The 18306-nt window shown below is 55.2% G+C and overlaps 1 protein-coding gene across 2 annotated transcripts; it reads left to right on the top strand.

The window, feature by feature from the left end:
• The first annotated feature begins 1941 nt into the window (after positions 1 to 1941).
• rint1 (RAD50 interactor 1) lies at positions 1942 to 16959 on the top strand. 2 transcript variants are annotated; one of them, XM_088645591.1, is made up of 13 exons: positions 1942 to 2219; positions 4749 to 4990; positions 6034 to 6207; positions 6768 to 6908; positions 7873 to 8029; positions 9128 to 9238; positions 9436 to 9661; positions 9755 to 9892; positions 10813 to 11012; positions 11514 to 11731; positions 13785 to 13965; positions 14939 to 15057; positions 15741 to 16381. In XM_088645591.1, exons 1-13 carry the CDS (start codon positions 1995 to 1997, stop codon positions 15865 to 15867), a joined length of 2259 nt encoding a protein of 752 aa, XP_088501717.1. In that variant the 5' UTR covers positions 1942 to 1994; the 3' UTR covers positions 15868 to 16381. The 2 variants fall into 2 exon arrangements, with proteins under 2 accessions (XP_088501717.1, XP_088501716.1); XM_088645590.1 differs by lacking the exon at positions 15741 to 16381 and adding an exon at positions 16392 to 16959 and having other exon boundaries at positions 1944 to 2219.
• Positions 16960 to 18306: the final 1347 nt, after the last annotated feature.

Here is an 18306-nt window from a genome sequence, read left to right as displayed (position 1 = left end):
TGATGTGGGATTCTGTCCCTTTCCTCTCCTACTGCCTGGAGCCTGTGCCTGGTCACGTCTCTGAGCCCTAGATGCCACATCACCCCAGCTCATCCCAGAAATGTTTGATGGGGCTCACATCCGGATAGTAGGGATTCCACAGTATAACAGCCAGGTTCCTGTCAATCCCTGCCTGTGGAGTTCTGTAGGGAGGGGACACTTCTGCCCAGTGTACACAACCACCGTCACATCTGTAACATCAATCGGGGTGGTCGACGCAGAGCGATGCTTCATCTCTGAAGAGGCCTTGGCTCAAGGGCTCTCTCCCCCTGCTGTTCCCTTTACTCTGATGAGCATTAGGCCTCTGTGTGATTGTCTGGCTTGCAGACAGTGGCTGCTCAGCTGCCCCCACAGCTGAGAACTGTAACGGACTGCAAGTCCAGTGGCAGTTTGAGATGACGGTGCATGATGTCGGTTCTGGCAAGGTATCGCGACTCGTGCTTTCCCAGATCGGTCCCTGTCAGTGCTGTTACGTGTTGTAACATCTTGCCAGATTTCGGAATAGTCGAGCCTTTCACATTCTGACGGCACAAAGACATTGTTCTCTTCGTCTGCTGGACAGATTCTGGGGTGTTCTTTCTTGATTCCTCAGGGTAATCCTTGAACAGGTGGAATCGCCTCATCCCCTGTGCTCGGTCAGCTCTAATGAAGTGATTCAGCAACTACACAACCGTCAAAATGACTTCCACAGTCAATCATGAATGATCAATTCATAAAACCGAAACTACAAACAACTTCTATATGGGTAACCTTTCAAACAGCTGAAATACTTCTGCTTTATTTTCCTAAAACATGTATGTACGGTGATTTTTCCACTCGGGTTATTGCCTTTTAAAAGGGCAATAATACAGTGATGTTCCCTGAGCTCAGGACCTGCGTGGCATGGGCTTGAATGGTGCTGGGCTGTCTGCTTTGATCTGTTCCTGTGGTTTCTGGGAGAGGACGATGGGTGGTCAGAAAAAGAGGAGAACCCTGTTAGAAGTAGGGCCTTGCTCACTTTCCACAGTCAGACCGGTCATTCGTAATGCAATGGTCCAGCAGGAACGGTCAGCAGGCATGTGTGAGAGCTGTTCCTCGGGTCAGTCTGTCCATATGTCTTAAACAAGTCTGTCCAGCCTTACCGAAGGGAAGATTCAGCAGGGGACAAGCAAGGCCGGGCTAGTGGGAATGAGCTCCTCATGAAGCTCAGATTTTTTTACTGTAAACTTATGGCGCCATTTTGCATCCTATATTATTGTTGGGCATTTTTTCAGGTCCTTTTATCCAGAGGCGTTTGGAGAGAACGTCGCCTGGATACAGTCATAGCCGAAGTGCTCTGCTCCAGCTGCACGTTTTCAAAAGGCTGTGTAAGGTTTCCACTGGGATGGTGGAATCCTTCTCTGCCATCACAGAAAAGGGTTGCTCTGCATGGCCAAGTCAAACCTGACTGAGTCCAGGCTTTGGGGTTTTACTGTCTCTGCATCATCCCCGGAAATATTTTCTTGTCTGCAGGATGGAGAGCAGACAGGCCATTCAACCCATCTTGTATGTTATATAGAAGCTAGTAGTAGCACCTGATTCAATAATTCAAAATCCTCAAAGACACTGACAAAAGTCAGCACTGAAGCACAAACCTATGTGGAAGAGCATTTAAAACCGAGAACAGGGGGCACTTCTTTACCCAGAGGGTTGTGGAACAATGTTGCTTCGGCCGTGTTGCTGAAGCTGATACTCTTACTTCCAAGAAGCAGCTGGATGAGATCCTGGGATCAATTAATTAGGTACTAAATTCCAAACGTGTTAGACAGGTCAAACGCGGCTCGTTTGTCACCTACGTGCTGATGAAACAAAACAAACTGAAGGGCATCTCTCGGGCTGGAGAGCGCCTGCAATGCCTCTGGCTGCCACAAGAGGGCGCCGACCCCCCGCTTGCTGCTGACGTGGAGACGGGCCGAGAAGGACGCTTGCGAGTAAATATGGCGGCGCCCACGAGCGAGCGGGGCTGTTCCAGAAGCGGCGGTTTACCCGGTTCGGGAAACCCGGACAGCAGTCCGGGGTCCAGGGAGGAGGAGGAGGACGGCATCCCGGAGCACGTCACCCAATATGTGGAGAGCGAGATCGGCGGGGACCTGAAGTCCCTGAGGAAAGTGAGGGCCCTGCTGGAGAGCCTGCTGGCGGAAAACAAGCTTCTGGAGGAGCAGGTAGGGCAGCCGGTGGGCGACACGGGTGACGGGGGCTCGGGGTGCGAGGAGGAGGAGGAGGGGGGTGGGTCAATGGCAGCCCGTCTGCAGCGCTGTCCGCCCCGAAGAGGATAAAAGGACGGGACCGGCGCAGGGCATTCATTATAATACGGCCAGTATAAAGTGTAGCTCAGCCCGTTATTACTGAGAGACCAGTAACCAGTGGCTGTTTGTTACTGCTATACGCCCGGGTCGACGCCCCTGGTCCCTCTCGGGTCCTAGTGTAAGAAACGGGTAATTATTAATAACAACAACTCATCATAATGCCGGAGAAGCTGTCGGAATAACCGGGGCACAGAGCCGACACGGTCGCGCTTTGCTGATCCTCGTTGTACATGAGGCTCTTCACGCCCGCTATGAGCTGCAGCACAAGGAGGGGAAAAGTGCCTGAAATCCTAATAAGCAGGGAAACGACAGAGAACCGGCCCGCAGACTGGGGTTTGAAGTGTACGAGCCGAGTCCGCAGAGACACACGGACAGTCCACACGCCAGTGTGTGTGTGTGTGAGAGAGAGAGAAGTTTTCTGTGTGTGTTTGCGTCCTCGTTAGCGCTCCGCCGCTGAGAGCTTTGGCACATCGGGGTGCGATTGTCATGCACATCATTTCGGGCACAAAAGAAAACGTCCTTTGCATAAAGTCCAGCCGAGACGTGGGAAAGCGCCGCTTTCATGCAGCCCGGCTCGGCCTCTGCCGGGACTTGTGCCAGATGAGGGGGGTCTGTGGGGCGGTTGCCCTGCGCAAGACCTCATGCGGAGCAGGTGACATCAGTCTGAACGGTGGGTGTGAAGAAGTCCTCGCTCTTCCGGCGATGGGTTGAAAATATTGCGATCTCTTCCCCCTGATGAGCTCGGCCCCTGGGCAGCCCTGTTCTGTGCAGGGGGCTCAGTTTCCCACCGAGACCTTGAATCAGGGCGACTCACACAGACAGGCACTCAGGTTCGCTGAGCTTTGCTGGCCTGAACGATGAATTACTGCAACAATAAGCAAGGCATTAATGTTTACACTTATATAGCGCTTTTCTGGACACTCCACTCAAAGCGCTTTACAGGTAATGGGGGCTCCCCTCCACCACCACCAGTGTGTAGCCCCACCTGGATGATATGACGGCAGCCATAGTGCACCAGTACTCTCCCCACACACCAGCTCTCAGTGGGGAGGACAACAGAGTAATGAAGCCAGTTCAGAGAGGGGGATTATTAGGAGGCCATGATTGGTAAGGACCAATGGGAAATTTGGCCAGGACGCTTGGGTTACACCCCTACTTTCTTCGAGAAACGCCCTGTGATTTTTAATGACCACAGAGAGTCAGGACCTCGGTTTTACGTCTCATCCAAAGTATCGTCACTATACTGGGGCATTAGGACCCACATGGACCGCAGGGTGAGCGCCCCCTGCTGGCCTCACTAGCATGTCTTCCAGCAGCAACCTCATCTTTCCCAGGAGTCTCCTATCCAGGTACTGACCAGGCTCACACCTGCTGAGCTTCAGTGGGCTGCCAGGTGTGAGTTGCAGGGTGACATGGCTGCTGGCCATAATTTGGGATGCTCACTCTGTTCCTCAGGCTGTGACAGGAGATCACATACTGGGCTGCAGCTCTATTGAAGCTGTTCCCATTCTGGCAGGAGTGGGAATTCTGGAATTAGATGTCGTATTTTAGGGAAGAACATTGGCCTAATCCCTGAGAATTTTTTGCAGTGCAGCAGAAACTTTTTCTCTGTCCCTATGTCTCCCAACTGGCAGTGGGAGCACAGCCTGTCCTCTTTTAGCAGTGAGGTCTGCCTGTGTCCAGTTTCCATGGGCAGGCTGTGGTCACTGAGCCTGTCCTCTCTGGCAGTCAGGTCTGTGTCCAGTTTCTATGTCCAGGCTGTGGTCACTGAGCCTGTCCTCTCTGGGCAGTCAGGTCTGTGTCCAGTTTCCATGTCCAGGCTGTGGTCACTGAGCCTGTCCTTTGTCAGAATCTGTTTCTCCTTGTCCCATGCCAGTTTGTGTTGTTTGTGTGTGTCCTGATGGGAGAGGCGGTGTTGTGTGGTCACTGCGTAATCTGTGTACTATTGGGGTACAGCTCCCCTCCATTGTGGACATTTTTACAACTCGCTGTCTCAAGAAGGCTGCAGGTATCACTTACGTCAACAGTCATCCCGGTTTCTCATCTGTCTCCCCCCTTCCCTCTGGTAAGTGTTATAGGAGCATAAAGGCTCAGACGTCCAGATCCAGACGTACAGTTTCTTCCCACAAGCTGTCAGGTTACTGAACTCTGCCCCTGCCGCTGGCTCACACTGATGGCTTTTTTTTGTCTTTTCTTCTCACCCTGCTTGTCTGACTTGTTTTTTTTTAAGTTATATGTTATTTAACTTGTTGTTGTTCTGTGTTTCTGTTTTTTGGTTTCCTTAATGTCTTCGTACTGGAGCGTACATGCAGATAAGCGTGTCATTGTGCCTGTGCTCATGACGCGTACACGGACACGTACCTGGTCTGCTCTCCCCTGCTGCAGGTGCTGACCGTGTCCAGCACCGTGCCCCTCCGCGTGTCGGCGGCGCTGTCCGCGGCGGAGCAGGCCCAGGCCTCCCTGCGCCACCTGCTCTGCAGAGAGAGGGCGCTGTCCAACACGCTGCACCAGCACCTGCAGGGGGCGCAGTGCTGGGCCGACCGGCTGGGGCCGCCCCTGGGGACGCTGGACCTCACTGCCAGGCACCTGAGCTACCTGAGGTGTCTGGGCCGCATCGAGGAGCTCAGGTGAGCAGGGGGAGGGGCAGAAGCACAATAGCACAGTACTGCACAGCTTGAACCACCCCAGTCACCAGGGCACACACAATCACAGCACACGCTGGCCAGCTGCTGGACCCTAGAGAGAGAGACAGCGCACACACACACACACACACACACACACACACACACACACACACACACACACACACACACACACACTGGCCAGCTGCTGGACCCTAGAGAGAGAGACAGCACACGCACACACACACACTGGCCAGCTGCTGGACCCTAGAGAGAGAGACAGCACACACACACACACACACACACACACACACACACACACACACACACACACACACTGGCCAGCTGCTGGACCCTAGAGAGAGAGACAGCACACACACACACACACACACACACACACACACACACACACACACACACTGGCCAGCTGCTGGACCCTAGAGAGAGAGACAGCACACACACACACACACACACACACACACACACACACACACACACACACACACACACTGGCCAGCTGCTGGACCCTAGAGAGAGAGACAGCACACACACACACACACACTGGCCAGCTGCTGGACCCTAGAGAGAGAGACAGCACACATGTACACTGGCCAGTGTGAGACACAGCAAAGTGAAACAAACTCTGATGAAGCACATGTTCAGTGACCACAGCCTGGCCATAGAAATTGGGCGACACAGACAAACCTGGCTGCCCCCTGAAGACAGGCTCTTTGACTACATCCTGGCCATAGAAACCGGACCCAGTTTCCTGGTTGTCCGGAGAGAACAGTTCGCTGGATCTAAAAAACTGGACACAGCAATTGTCATCTGTTGTAATTTAATGCTGTAATTCGCCTGTCATGCTGAAAGGGTGGAGGGATTATGGGGAGAAGAGGGAGGTAAGGGGCTGTTTCTCCCTGCCCTTCCCTGTCTCGCCACACTCTCCATTCTGCTCGGAGGCCTGTCACAGCAGGGCCTGCTGAGCAGGAGGAGCTGCATGTGTGCACGTGCCCTGGGTTGGTCTCTGACCTGTCTTTCCCCCTCCCCAGTGACAGTATCCAGCAGCACCTGATGACCAGCAGTGTGCAGGAGGCAGCCAAGGCTCTGGGTCAGATGGCCAACCTGGACCTGGGCCTGCAGGAGTCTGACTGCTCTCACCTGCGCGGCTTCCTGAGGGACACCCTGCGCTTCTGGCACAAGATCCTCAAGGACAGGCTGTCCAGGTCAGAACCGGGTCTGAACTGAGCTCCAGTGGGTCTGAACCGAGCTCCAGTGGGTGGGGACTGGGGGCTCCAGTGGGTCTGTACTGAACTCCAGTGGGCAGGGACTGGGACTCCAGTGGGTCTGAACTGAACTCCAGTGGCTTACATTGTATTTAGATAAGATACGATCACTTTATTGGCCCTAGACAATTTCTTGCATTAGGAATTTGTCTTTTCACATACCCCAGCTTGCTCTCCATGAGACACACAGACAGGGAGAGAAGCTGGGGGTCAGAGCGCAGGGTCAGCCATTTATACGGCGCCCCCGGAGCGGCTGGGGCTTAGGGCCTTGCACAGGGGCCCAACGGAGTAGGATTCCTCTGCCGGCCGTGGGATTTGAACCGGCAACCTTCCAGCCACAGGCGCAGATCCAGAGCCACAGAGCCCCCAGCAGCTTTCTTACTGAGCTGTTAACTAGGTCGTCCTAAATTTGTAATTTCACTTGATGCTGGAGTTGACGCCTCTGCTCTTGCTGTGTTATTATTGTCATTCTTCTTGTTGTTGTTGTCTCCTGTCTCCAGTGACTTCGAGGAGGTCCTGACTCAGCTGCACTGGCCGTTCGTGTCTCCCCCCAGCCCGCTGCAGACGCCCCCCGCCAACTCCTCCGAGCTGCACAGCCAGCTGGAGCAGCTCTTCACTCAGCTCCTGTCCCTGCAGACCTCGTATCCTTAACCTGGAGAGTCACCCCGAGACACCAACACCCCATGTGTGCTAGACACCTGGCGCCCCGAGCCTCTAACACACCCTGTGTGTGCTAGAAACCCAGTGAGATACCCCGAGACTATTAACACCCATATGTGCGAAACGACCTGATGAGACACCCCAAGACTAGGCGAGGCACCCCGACACTTGAACACAACCCAGGACTCTAACACACACTTACACATGCACACTGACGCTGACACACTGACACACTAACACACACTTGCACACTAATACATGCACACTGACGCTGACACACTGAAACACTAACACACACTTGCACACTAATACATGCACACTGACACACTAACACACACTTGCACACTAATACATGCACACTGACGCTGACACACTGACACACTAACACACACTTGCACACTAATACATGCTCACTGACGCTGACACACTGACACACTAACACACACTTGCACACTAATACATGCACACTGACGCTGACACACTGACACACTAACACACACTTGCACACTAATACATGCACACTGACGCTGACACACTGACACACTAACACACACTTGCACACTAATACATGCACACTGACGCTGACACACTGACACACTAACACACACTTGCACACCGATACATGCACACTGACGCTGACACACTAACACACACTTGCACACTAATACATGCACACTGACGCTGACACACTGACACACTAACACACACTTGCACACTGATACATGTACACTGACACACTAACACACACTTGCACACTAATACATGCACACTGACGCTGACACACTGACACACTTGCACACTAACACGTGCACATTGATGCTGACACACACTGAAGCTGAGATACTGACACTCTACCCCTGCTCCACTTCCTCCTCCTCCTCCTCCTCCCTCCTCGCTCCTCCCTCTGGCTCACCCCCGGTTCTGCTCCCTAACCTCCGTCTCCAGGGACGATCTCATCTCCGAGCCCAGGCAGCTGCCCCCCCGGTTCGACCTGCCCCCGGCCGCCCCCCTGCCTCTGCCCATCCAGATCATGCTGCTGCCCCTCAGCAAGAGGTTCCGGTACCACTTCACCGGGAACCGGCAGACCAACACCCCCAACAAGGTCAGACGGGCTGATCCGCGGCCTCCTGCTTCCCGGGTCAGCCCTTTCAGGAATCCGGGAACGGGAGGGCCTGCGGAGAGGTCCTCTCCCGCCGTCCTCCGCTCCAGTCCGAGGAGCTGAAGTCCCTCTGTGGGTCAGAGAGGCCAGAATCACGTCCACACGCTGAACGAGCTCTGGCTTACAGTATGCGCTGTACAATCGGGAGAATCACTTCCCCTGCATTCCCGTCGGACATTTTCCCTGTATATCTGTAGGAGCTGGCTGGCAGCTGTTTAAGAGGAACAGCTACGTCCTTTCACAAGTTTTGAGCTTGACATTTTGTAGCATCTGTGTGCTGAGACTTTGCATCCTCTTACTTGACAAGTCCCGCCAGGCTTTTAGATCAGAAAGGAGTCTAATACAGACCCCAGAGGCACTCCACAAATTAAAACTTTTTGGAGTCTTTTTTTTTAATCAGTAGTCTGTTTTCCTTCTGATTTTTTCTTTTAAATCAAGCTTTGTCGTCCAAACTCTTGAGCTAGATTTTTGACCACAGCTCTCAGTTTCGAGGATGTTTTATGACCTATCACCCCTTGCCTGCCTCTGGTGATGACCGAAAAGTCACAGGGTACAGAAGGGGAAAAGGAGGTTTTCTTGGACTAGTGGGCTGAATTTCAGTGACAGGGTGGAGAGCTCAGCTATCTCGAAGAGTCACTACTCCTCTCAGAGCATTACAGTTCCAAGGGGGCCACTTAGAAAATCTAGCTTGTTTGCTTGTTGGAAACGCGTTGATCTGAGAATCTCATAGAGCAGTTTGGATACTGGCTTTGACAATATACTGCTGTAGCTCGTCCCCCACTCCCACAACTCTTTGTGTAAAGAAGTGCCTCCTGGTTTTAAATGCACTTCTCCATAGTGTCCCATGGTTCGTATCGCATAGCTGATAATGATGAAGTTCACTGCTGACTCTCTTAGTGCTTAACGAAATGTGCTTGAGGAGGGACCTTCCCTCTGCACGTCAACCCTGAATGAGATCGGAGTGTGTGCTCGTACAGGGGCAGTGGGTGCCATACAAGAGCGTAACGCCTGCTCCCTCTGTCTCTCTCCTTCTGCCTCCAGCCAGAGTGGTACCTGACCCAGGTTCTGATGTGGATGGGAAATCACTCTGCCTTCATGGAAGAGAAGATCCAGCCCATCCTGGACCGGGATGGAGCCCGGATCAATGCCCGGGTACGGCCGACTCCCAGACCTGCTCCTGAGCAGGCTGGGGCTCCATCCGAGCATACAGCCCAGCCAGACCAGGGGCCCACTGAGAGACAGTCAGTGCAGACTGCCAGGGAACAGAGCTGTGAGAGACCATCGCTAGCCTGCCCCCCGTGAGGCGGCGCGGCGAGCGTCACGGCGCCCTCTCCGTCTCCTCCTGCCAGGTGGAGCTCTGTCGCGGCCTGCTCTCGCTGGCCCTGGAGAAGCTGGCTGCCGACGCCCCCCGCCTCCTGTTCGACGACGCCCTCTTCTGCCACCTGGTGGACGAGGTCCTGCAGTTCGAGCGCGAGCTGCGCGGCACGCATGCCTACCCCAGCACGCTGCCCGGCGCCCTGCACATCCTGCTGGACGACGCCGTCTTCCAGAAGTGGCTGAGCGTGGAGAAGAAACGTCAGTGGTGTCTGGGGGGGGGGGTGGTTTGCGGCGGTTTGGAGTTTGGGGGCTCCTGACACGTGGGGCGCTGCTGTGCTTGTGGTCCGACAGTGGCCGTGGAGAAGGTGGACGCCCTGCTGGCCGCAGAGGGGGCCTGGTCCTCCCAGTACAGGGACATCGCCGACCTGGACGAGCTGAAGGTGCCTGACTGTGCCGAGACGTTCATGACCCTCCTGCTGGTCATCACAGGTACCGTCTGTCTGCTACTGCGTCTGCGTGACCCCCTCACAGACCCCCCCCCCCCCGCGTCCCCCCTCACAGACCCCCCCGCGTCTCCCCACCGCGTCTCCCCTCACAGACCCCCCCCCCCCCCCGCGTCCCCCCTCACAGACCCCCCCGCGTCTCCCCACCGCGTCTCCCCTCACAAACCCCCTCACAGACCCCCCTCGTGTCCCCCTCACAGACCCCCCTCGTGTCCCCCTCACAAACCCCCTCGCGTGACCCCCTCACAGACCCCCCTCGCGTGACCCCCTCACAGACCCCCCTCGCGTGACCCCCTCACAGACCCCCCTCGCGTGACCCCCTCACAGACCCCCCCGCGCCCCCCCTCACAGACCCCCTCGCGTCTCCCCTCGCGTCCCCCCTCACAGACCCCCTCGCGTCCCTCTCACAAACCCCCTCACAGACCCCTTGCGTCGCCCTCACAGACCCCCTTGCGTTCCTCTCACAAACCCCCTCACAGACCCCTTGCGTCGCCCTCACAGTCCCCCTCGCGTCCCTCTCACAAACCCCCTCACAGACCCCTTGCGTCGCCCTCACAGTCCCCCTCGCGTCCCTCTCACAAACCCCCTCACAGACCCCTTGCGTCGCCCTCACAGCCCCCCTCGCGTCCCTCTCACAAACCCCCTCACAGACCCCTTGCGTCGCCCTCACAGCCCCCCTCGCGTCCCTCTCACAAACCCCCTCACAGACCCCTTGCGTCGCCCTCACAGCCCCCCTCGCGTCCCTCTCACAAACCCCCTCACAGACCCCTTGCGTCGCCCTCACAGCCCCCCTCGCGTCCCTCTCACAAACCCCCTCACAGACCCCTTGCGTCGCCCTCACAGCCCCCCTCGCGTCCCTCTCACAAACCCCCTCACAGACCCCTTGCGTCGCCCTTCTCCCGGCAGACCGGTACCGCTCCCTGCCCTCCCCGCGGGCCCGGCTCAGTTTCCTGGCCCTGCAGAAGGAGCTGGTGGACGACTTCCGGATCCGGCTGACCCAGGTGATGAAGGAGGAGAGCCGCTGCCCGCTGGGGCCCCGCTACTGCGCCATTCTCAACGCCACCAACTACGTGAGCGCCGTGCTGGCCGACTGGGCGGACAACGTGGTGAGACCGGCGCGCTGTCCCGCCGCTGAGGGTCACTCACCGCGCGTGGCTGTGGGACAGAGCAGGGAGGCTTAGGACAGGCTTGCACGCGATCTGCTGCTCAGTCACAGAGCTGTCCAGCCATTTTCTAAACGCCTCCTCCAGGACAGGGCCTATCCCAGCATGCAGTGGGCCCAGGGCAGGATACACCCTGGATGGGACGCCAGTCCCTCACAGGACACACAGACTCAGACACACACACTCACTCCAGGGCCAGTTTTGACAGCAGCCAGTTAACCTGCCAGCATGTCTTTGCACTGTGGGAGGAAACCAGAGCACACTGGGAGAACATACAAACTCCACACAGACAGCACCCCAAGTCGGGAATCGAACCCGGGGCCTGATCACCGCAGGGCAGCAGTGCTGAGCACTGCGCCACCAGCCCGCCCAGTGTGACCCGGGTTCGCTGGGAGGGCTCGCCTGGCCTGACCCACCCTGCAGCAGCGCTGCTCTGTCCCTCAGTTCTTCCTCCAGCTCCAGCAGGCGGCCGTGGACATGGGGGAGGAGGTGCTGGGGAACCTGGGGGTCACGGAGACGGGGCGGCTGGCGTCCCTGGAGGGCTCGGTGTTCGAGGGGCTGCTGGGCCTGCTGGACCGGCTGCGCGGGGACATGCTGGGCCGCCTGCTGGACGCCGTCCTGAGAGACGTCAAGGACAAGGCCCAGCCCTACTGCCGCGAGAAGTGAGTGCTGGCGGGCGGAGAGACGAGACCTGCCACCGCCAAAAAAAAACAAACAAAAACAGAGATAAAACAGGCTCTGTCTCCTGTTCGAGACAGACAGACTCAGCTGGTAGCTGATTGATCTGACTGTCTCCTCCAGCTGTTTGATTGAGGGACCCGGCCACATGGCTGGGCAGCTTGTTCCACCCTCCCACCGCCCTTTGGGTAAAGCAGTGCCTCTGCTATGGAATAAACTGCAGGCTGACTCTGTCAGTGCCTTTGAGGATTGTGAGGACTTGTATGGGATCCCCTCATAGTCTTTGCTGTTTAAGAATACAAAGTTCCAGTTCCACCAGGTTGTCAGTCTACGACGTTCCTCTAAGCCAGGGGAGGGGAACCTTTTTTCTGCCAAGGGCCATTTGGCTATTTATAACATCATTCGCCGGCCATACAAAATTATCAATTTAAAAATTAGCCTGCTGTATTTGGTCAAACATTTAATGAACTCACCCCTAATGTGATGGCTGGAACTGCCTCTCTTTGGCGAGGCGTGTGATGTTAGCTGGTATTGATGATGTTGCTACTCGCAACTGCTTTTCCAGGTTTGCGTCGGTCAGTCTGGGGCCCAGTCGATCAAACAGCCACTTGCTATCATTGAGTCACCTGACAGGTTTTCCCTTCACCTCCACAGTGTGTTAACACTTTCGCAACGTGTATACTCCCAGCCTGCCTGGCACTGACTGCCCTCTGAGTCACAGCGATACAGGCAGACGGGCCGCGGGCAGCCAGCGAGAAGCATGCGTGTCTGTCCCATCATGGACGTTCCTTGCTTGTCCCTCAAAATTAACGTTGTTATTATGATTCACTTAATATAAATTTATGTTGCTATGAAAAAAGCTCCTAGATTTATTGAATTTCAAGTCCCGCCTGCGTAGGGCTGGGCGATATGGCCAAAAACATTATCACGATATAAAATTCATATCAGTCGATATCGATAATTATCATGATAAATGTCAAATCACTATTTCTTTCAAGTTTAAAGGCAGATTTTTGTCTCCTGAGTGAAAGTTGAAGAAACCAGACAGTTAATTGGGGAATTAAACAACTCTTTATTTTAAGAACAGAACACTTGCCAAACGGCAGAAACATTAAACAAATCTGTTTGCTGCCCGGTCTGCAACACGCACGCGCACACTCGCGCAGTATTTAGTGCGCATGCGCGTATCGTCCGTAAAGCATGAACGTTTATCAAACTTTTGTTAAAATTATATCGAGGAAAATTATATTGCGATATCTATCGTTATCGAATTATCGCCAGGCTCTACACCTGCGGTTGCCTTGGCAGGGCCAGACCAAATGATTTCCGGACGTTCCCCACCCCTACTCTAAGCCCTAGAACATTTCTACTGTATACTGTATCAAAATATAAATTGTAACATATCGTCAAAAATCACTGCAAAGAGCACGTTTTGGAAACGATGAATGGAATTGGCGAAGAGTGGACAAGGTCTTCCTTCAGTCTTGAGAAAGCACCCCGGCCCGTTGAAGCCGGTGAATTGGTGGCACTACAGGAGGTACGTCTTGCCGGGGGGAGTCTGGGTGTCCCAGCTGCTTGAGGGAAGGATGGGATAGGGCTGACCTTCGACCCCGGACGCCCCGGACGACAGTCTTCTCAGGCTGCACAGACAGACCTGCTGAAACGTGTCTGAATGTACATCATTGGGCAGATCGGGAGGAGCAATCTTTTGCAGCCAGCCAGACCTTGACAGAACGGGCAGGGGTGCGCCAAAGAGCTCCGGGCCAAACCCAGCCTCTTCATCAGGTTCTGTCCATTTTTATTTGGGGGGGAAATTGGAATATGGGGTTGACTGCCACTGGCTTTCTGGATACCGAGCTTGAGGGGAGAGAAGAACCCGCCATCAGCTGAGAAACCTACAGAAATGGCCGAGGCTGGGAAATTCATTAACTACTAGCAAGCTAATGAGTGAGATGTGCTACAGCTACAGCTTCCCATCCAGTCTGAGCCGTGTCCCTGGGGCTCTGTGAGTGTTGACGCGCGGCCGTCTGTCTGCAGGTGGCTGTCCCTACCCTCCCAGGCGGACCAGGCCACCATGTCTCTGTCCAGCTCCGCGTGTCCCATGATGCTGTGCCTGCGCGACCGGCTGCTCCAGCTGCAGCAGCTGCTGTGCGTGCCGCTGTTCCAGAGCTGCTGGCAGGGGCTGGCGGAGCGGCTGGACCTCTTCATCTACCAGGAGGTGAGAGAGGGAGCGCGACAGGCCGTCGTGCGCCCGCCCCTGTCCGGGAGACCGATCGATGGCCCTCCTGCCCCTGTCCGGGAGACCGATCAATGGCCCTCCTGCCCCAGTCCGGGAGACCGATCGATGGCCCTCCTGCCCCTGTCCGGGAGACCGATCGATGGCCCTCCTGCCCCTGTCCGGGAGACCGATCGATGGCCCTCCTGCCCCTGTCCGGGAGACCGATCGATGGCCCTCCTGCCCCTGTCCGGGAGACCGATCGATGGCCCTCCTGCCCCTGTCCGGGTGACCGATCGATCGACTTCCTGCCCCTGTCCGGGTGACCGATCGATCGACTTCCTGCCCCTGTCCGGGAGACCGATCGATGGCCTTCCTGCCCCTGTCCGGGAGACCGATCGATGGCCCTCCTGCCCCTGTCCGGGAGACCGATCGATGGCCCTCCTGCCCCTGTCCGGGAGACCGATCGATGGCCCTCCTGCCCCTGTCCGGGTGACCGATCGATGGCCCTCCTGCCCCTGTCCGGGTGACCGATCGATGGCCCTCCTGCCCCTGTCCGGGTGACCGATCGATGGCCCTCCTGCCCCTGTCCGGGTGACCGATCGATCGCCTTCCTGCCCCTGTCCGGGTGACCGATCGATCGCCTTCCTGCCCCTGTCCGGGAGACCGATCGATCGCCTTCCTGCCCCTGTCCGGGAGACCGATCGATCGCCTTCCTGCCCCTGTCCGGGAGACCGATCGATGGCCCTCCTGCCCCTGTCCGGGAGACCGATCGATGGCCCTCCTGCCCCTGTCCGGGAGACCGATCGATGGCCCTCCTGCCCCTGTCCGAATGCGCTCCTGTGGACACTGTCAGTGTTTGGTCTTCGTGTGTTTAAGGGTACTTTGTTTTTTTTTAGGACAGTCAAACCATTTTAGTTGCATTCATTTCTCTTGTTTTTAATTGACATTGTCGATCTCTTCTCCTGTCTCCCAGGTGATCCTGTCCAGTCACTTTAACGAGGGCGGGGCAGCTCAGCTGCAGTTTGACATGACCCGGAACCTCTTCCCTCTATTCGGTCACTACTGCAAGAGACCCGAGAACTTCTTCAAGCAGTGAGTCTCCACAGCACACTGGCCAGCTCCTGCTATCAGACAGGCTCACTCTCTGTTCCCCAGGCTGGGACACGAGATCACATTCTGGGCTGCAGCTCAATCGAGTTTCCTTCCCCAGCAGGATTGGAAGTTGTTCTGATTCTTGCAGGATTGGATTTGTTATTTTAGGGGAGAACGTTTGTCTGATTTCTGAGTATTTCTCATGGTGCGGAGAAAGTGCATCAATGTCTCTGTTTCTCCCTGCTAGCAGTGGGAGTATAGTCTGTCCTCTCTGGGCAGTCTGGTCTGCCTGTGTCCAGTATCTATGTCCAGGCTGTAGTCACTGAGCCTGTCCTCTCTGGGCAGTCTGGTCTGTCTGTGTCCAGTTTCTATGCCCAAGTTGTGGTCACTGAGCTGTGACGGTCTGTTCCTCTTTGCTGTTTCTTACTCTGGTCAGATATTGAGTATTGTGTGAAGGAGGCCTGTCTCGTGCTGTCTCTCTCTCAGTGTGTCTCTGTCTCTCTCTGTGTGAAGGAGGCCTGTATCGTGCTGTCTCTCTCTCTCAGTGTGTCTCTGTCTCTCTCTGTGTGAAGGAGGCCTGTATCGTGCTGTCTCTCTCTCTCAGTGTGTCTCTCTGTCTCTCTCTGTGTGAAGGAGGCCTGTATCGTGCTGTCTCTCTCTCAGTGTGTCTCTGTCTCTCTCAGTGTGAAGGAGGCCTGTATCGTGCTGTCTCTCTCTCTCTCAGTGTGTCTCTCTGTCTCTCTCTGTGTGAAGGAGGCCTGTATCATGCTGTCTCTCTCTCAGTGTGTCTCTCTGTCTCTCTCTGTGTGAAGGAGGCCTGTATCGTGCTGTCTCTCTCTCAGTGTGTCTCTGTCTCTCTCAGTGTGAAGGAGGCCTGTATCGTGCTGTCTCTCTCTCTCAGTGTGTCTCTCTGTCTCTCTCTGTGTGAAGGAGGCCTGTATCGTGCTGTCTCTCTCTCAGTGTGTCTCTCTGTCTCTCTCTGTGTGAAGGAGGCCTGTCTCGTGCTGTCTCTCTCTCAGTGTGTCTCTCTGTCTCTCTCGGTGTGAAGGAGGCCTGTATCGTGCTGTCTCTCTCTCAGTGTGTCTCTGTCTCTCTCAGTGTGAAGGAGGCCTGTCTCGTGCTGTCTCTCTCTCAGTGTGTCTCTCTGTCTCTCTCGGTGTGAAGGAGGCCTGTATCGTGCTGTCTCTCTCTCTCAGTGTGTCTCTCTGTCTCTCTCTGTGTGAAGGAGGCCTGTCTTGTGCTGTCTCTCTCTGTGTGTCTCTCTGTCTCTCTCAGTGTGAAGGAGGCCTGTATCGTGCTGTCTCTCTCTCAGTGTGTCTCTCTGTCTCTCTCAGTGTGAAGGAGGCCTGTATCGTGCTGTCTCTCAGTGTCGGCTCAGCTCTGCTCCTGCGGGACGTCCTGCAGCAGGGGGACAGTGGCTCGGACGTGACCTCTGACCCCTCACAGCCGTCACCCGTTGCAGCGCTGAACGAGGTGGGCATCTACAAGCTCTCGCCGGGCGACGTGCTCATCCTGCTCAACCTGCGGGCACACTGGCCCGGGCAGTAACCGAGACTGCCCCCCTGTGGTCGTGCTGTAATGGCACAGCCCTGATTCGCCCTCGACTGCGCTGTGCACACGGGTACAACACTAACTGGACCGAGCTGCAGAAAGCATTCCCGGAAAAGTGTGGGAAACAGGCAGAGCCACTTGGAAATAAAACTGGATTTCCAGGCCCGGGAAGCCAAGGGAAGAGAAGATTGACTGAGGGGTACTGTGGTTTGCTGGGCGGTGGGGGTGGGGGGTAAAAAGGTTTAATTGAACTGCTAAACCAATTAAATTAAATGGCACCCATGTAACATTGTGGCTACATGATTAACCAGGATTTACATAATAAACCCTCCAGATGAGAAAAACTGGGAACTTAGCCCTTGGCGATTTATTAGAACTGTCCTGCACAGCACCTGCTGGACTGAGGCGCAGATCGTAGCCACGCAGGGGTGGCAGTGACCCCAGCACCTCGATTCTCCTGCCTGCTTCATAGTCTTGAACACATCCCACTGCTGAAACCGAAAAAACCCAACAGCAAACAGGTAGCAAGCCTGAACTCTGTCTCTGGTTAATAGGTGCTGCTGTGTGCAGCTCATGAGGTCTGAAATAACCTAAACCTCATTGCCATCCCTGCACTGCCCTCCCACACTGCAGCGCCCCCTTGTGGCCAGCTGGAGCGCCAGCTGGACCAGCACACCAGTGGCCCCGAACTGCTGCTGGCTGGCTGGAGCCCCAGTGCAGGACAAGCCCAGGGGCTAGACTCACGGTCTCCTGTGGTTATGACTGTGTTCACAGCAGTTTGGCTACAGCCCTGGAGTTCCAACGGCATGTTTGAACACTTTGCACCGAAAAAGGTGTACTCACCCGTTTGTCATTTCCGATGCCCCTCGGTGTCAGCTCAGCGTTATGGTGGTGCGGTCAGAATGCGTCTGGGATCAGGCGGCCAGCGGGTGCTCGCCGTGGAGACTGCAGCGGAGAGGACAGCGATCTGCGGGGTGTTTCTGAAAAGCACCAGGAGACTTAGAGCTCGGTTACTAACCTGCCCAAGTCATGCTGCAACAACTTAGACGGAATCATGTCAGATTTCTAAGACAATCTGAGCAATCATAAAACTACTGTCATTGGTCTTAACCAATCATGACCTCCTAATAATCCCCCTCTCTGAACTGGCTTCATCACTCTGCTCTCCTCCCCACTGAGAGCTGGTGTGTGGGGAGAGTACTGGAGCACTATGGCTGCTGTCGCATCATCCAGGTGGGGCTGCACACTGGTGGTTGTGGAGTGGACTCCCCTATTACTTGTAAAGAGCTTTGAGTGGAGTGTCCAGAAAAAATAGCCAAGTGGCGGGAATTATCATTTTTGCTTGTTTGATTTCTCCCCTTTCTCACTTTTGGTCTGACCTTTGCTTGACCTTAAATACTTATTTAAAAACACAAGGATGAGTACAAATGATATTCTATTTAATTTGGTTCCAAAGCTGTTTCTTGAAAGACACCGGTGTATCAGCATTGATAACATAAAGGTATTTATCCCTTTCCAATGATGTCCCATTTTATGTAATTACCATTTTTTAAATTGAATATTACTCATCAAACATTGAAGGCACAAACCAAACACTTTTATGGGGGAAAGATCAGCAAAATCTGCCCAAAAAATCCTAGCTAGAACCTGTTGATTTCACAAGTATTCACCCTCCTGAGCTGATACTGGGAGGAAGCG

Source organism: Lepisosteus platostomus, chromosome 9 (genome assembly GCF_059453375.1).
Source record: "Lepisosteus platostomus isolate fLepPlt1 chromosome 9, fLepPlt1.hap1, whole genome shotgun sequence".
In the NCBI taxonomy this organism is placed as follows: domain Eukaryota; kingdom Metazoa; phylum Chordata; class Actinopteri; order Semionotiformes; family Lepisosteidae; genus Lepisosteus; species Lepisosteus platostomus.
Note: the sequence above shows the minus strand (reverse complement) of the source record. Positions and strands in the feature narration are given on the sequence as shown.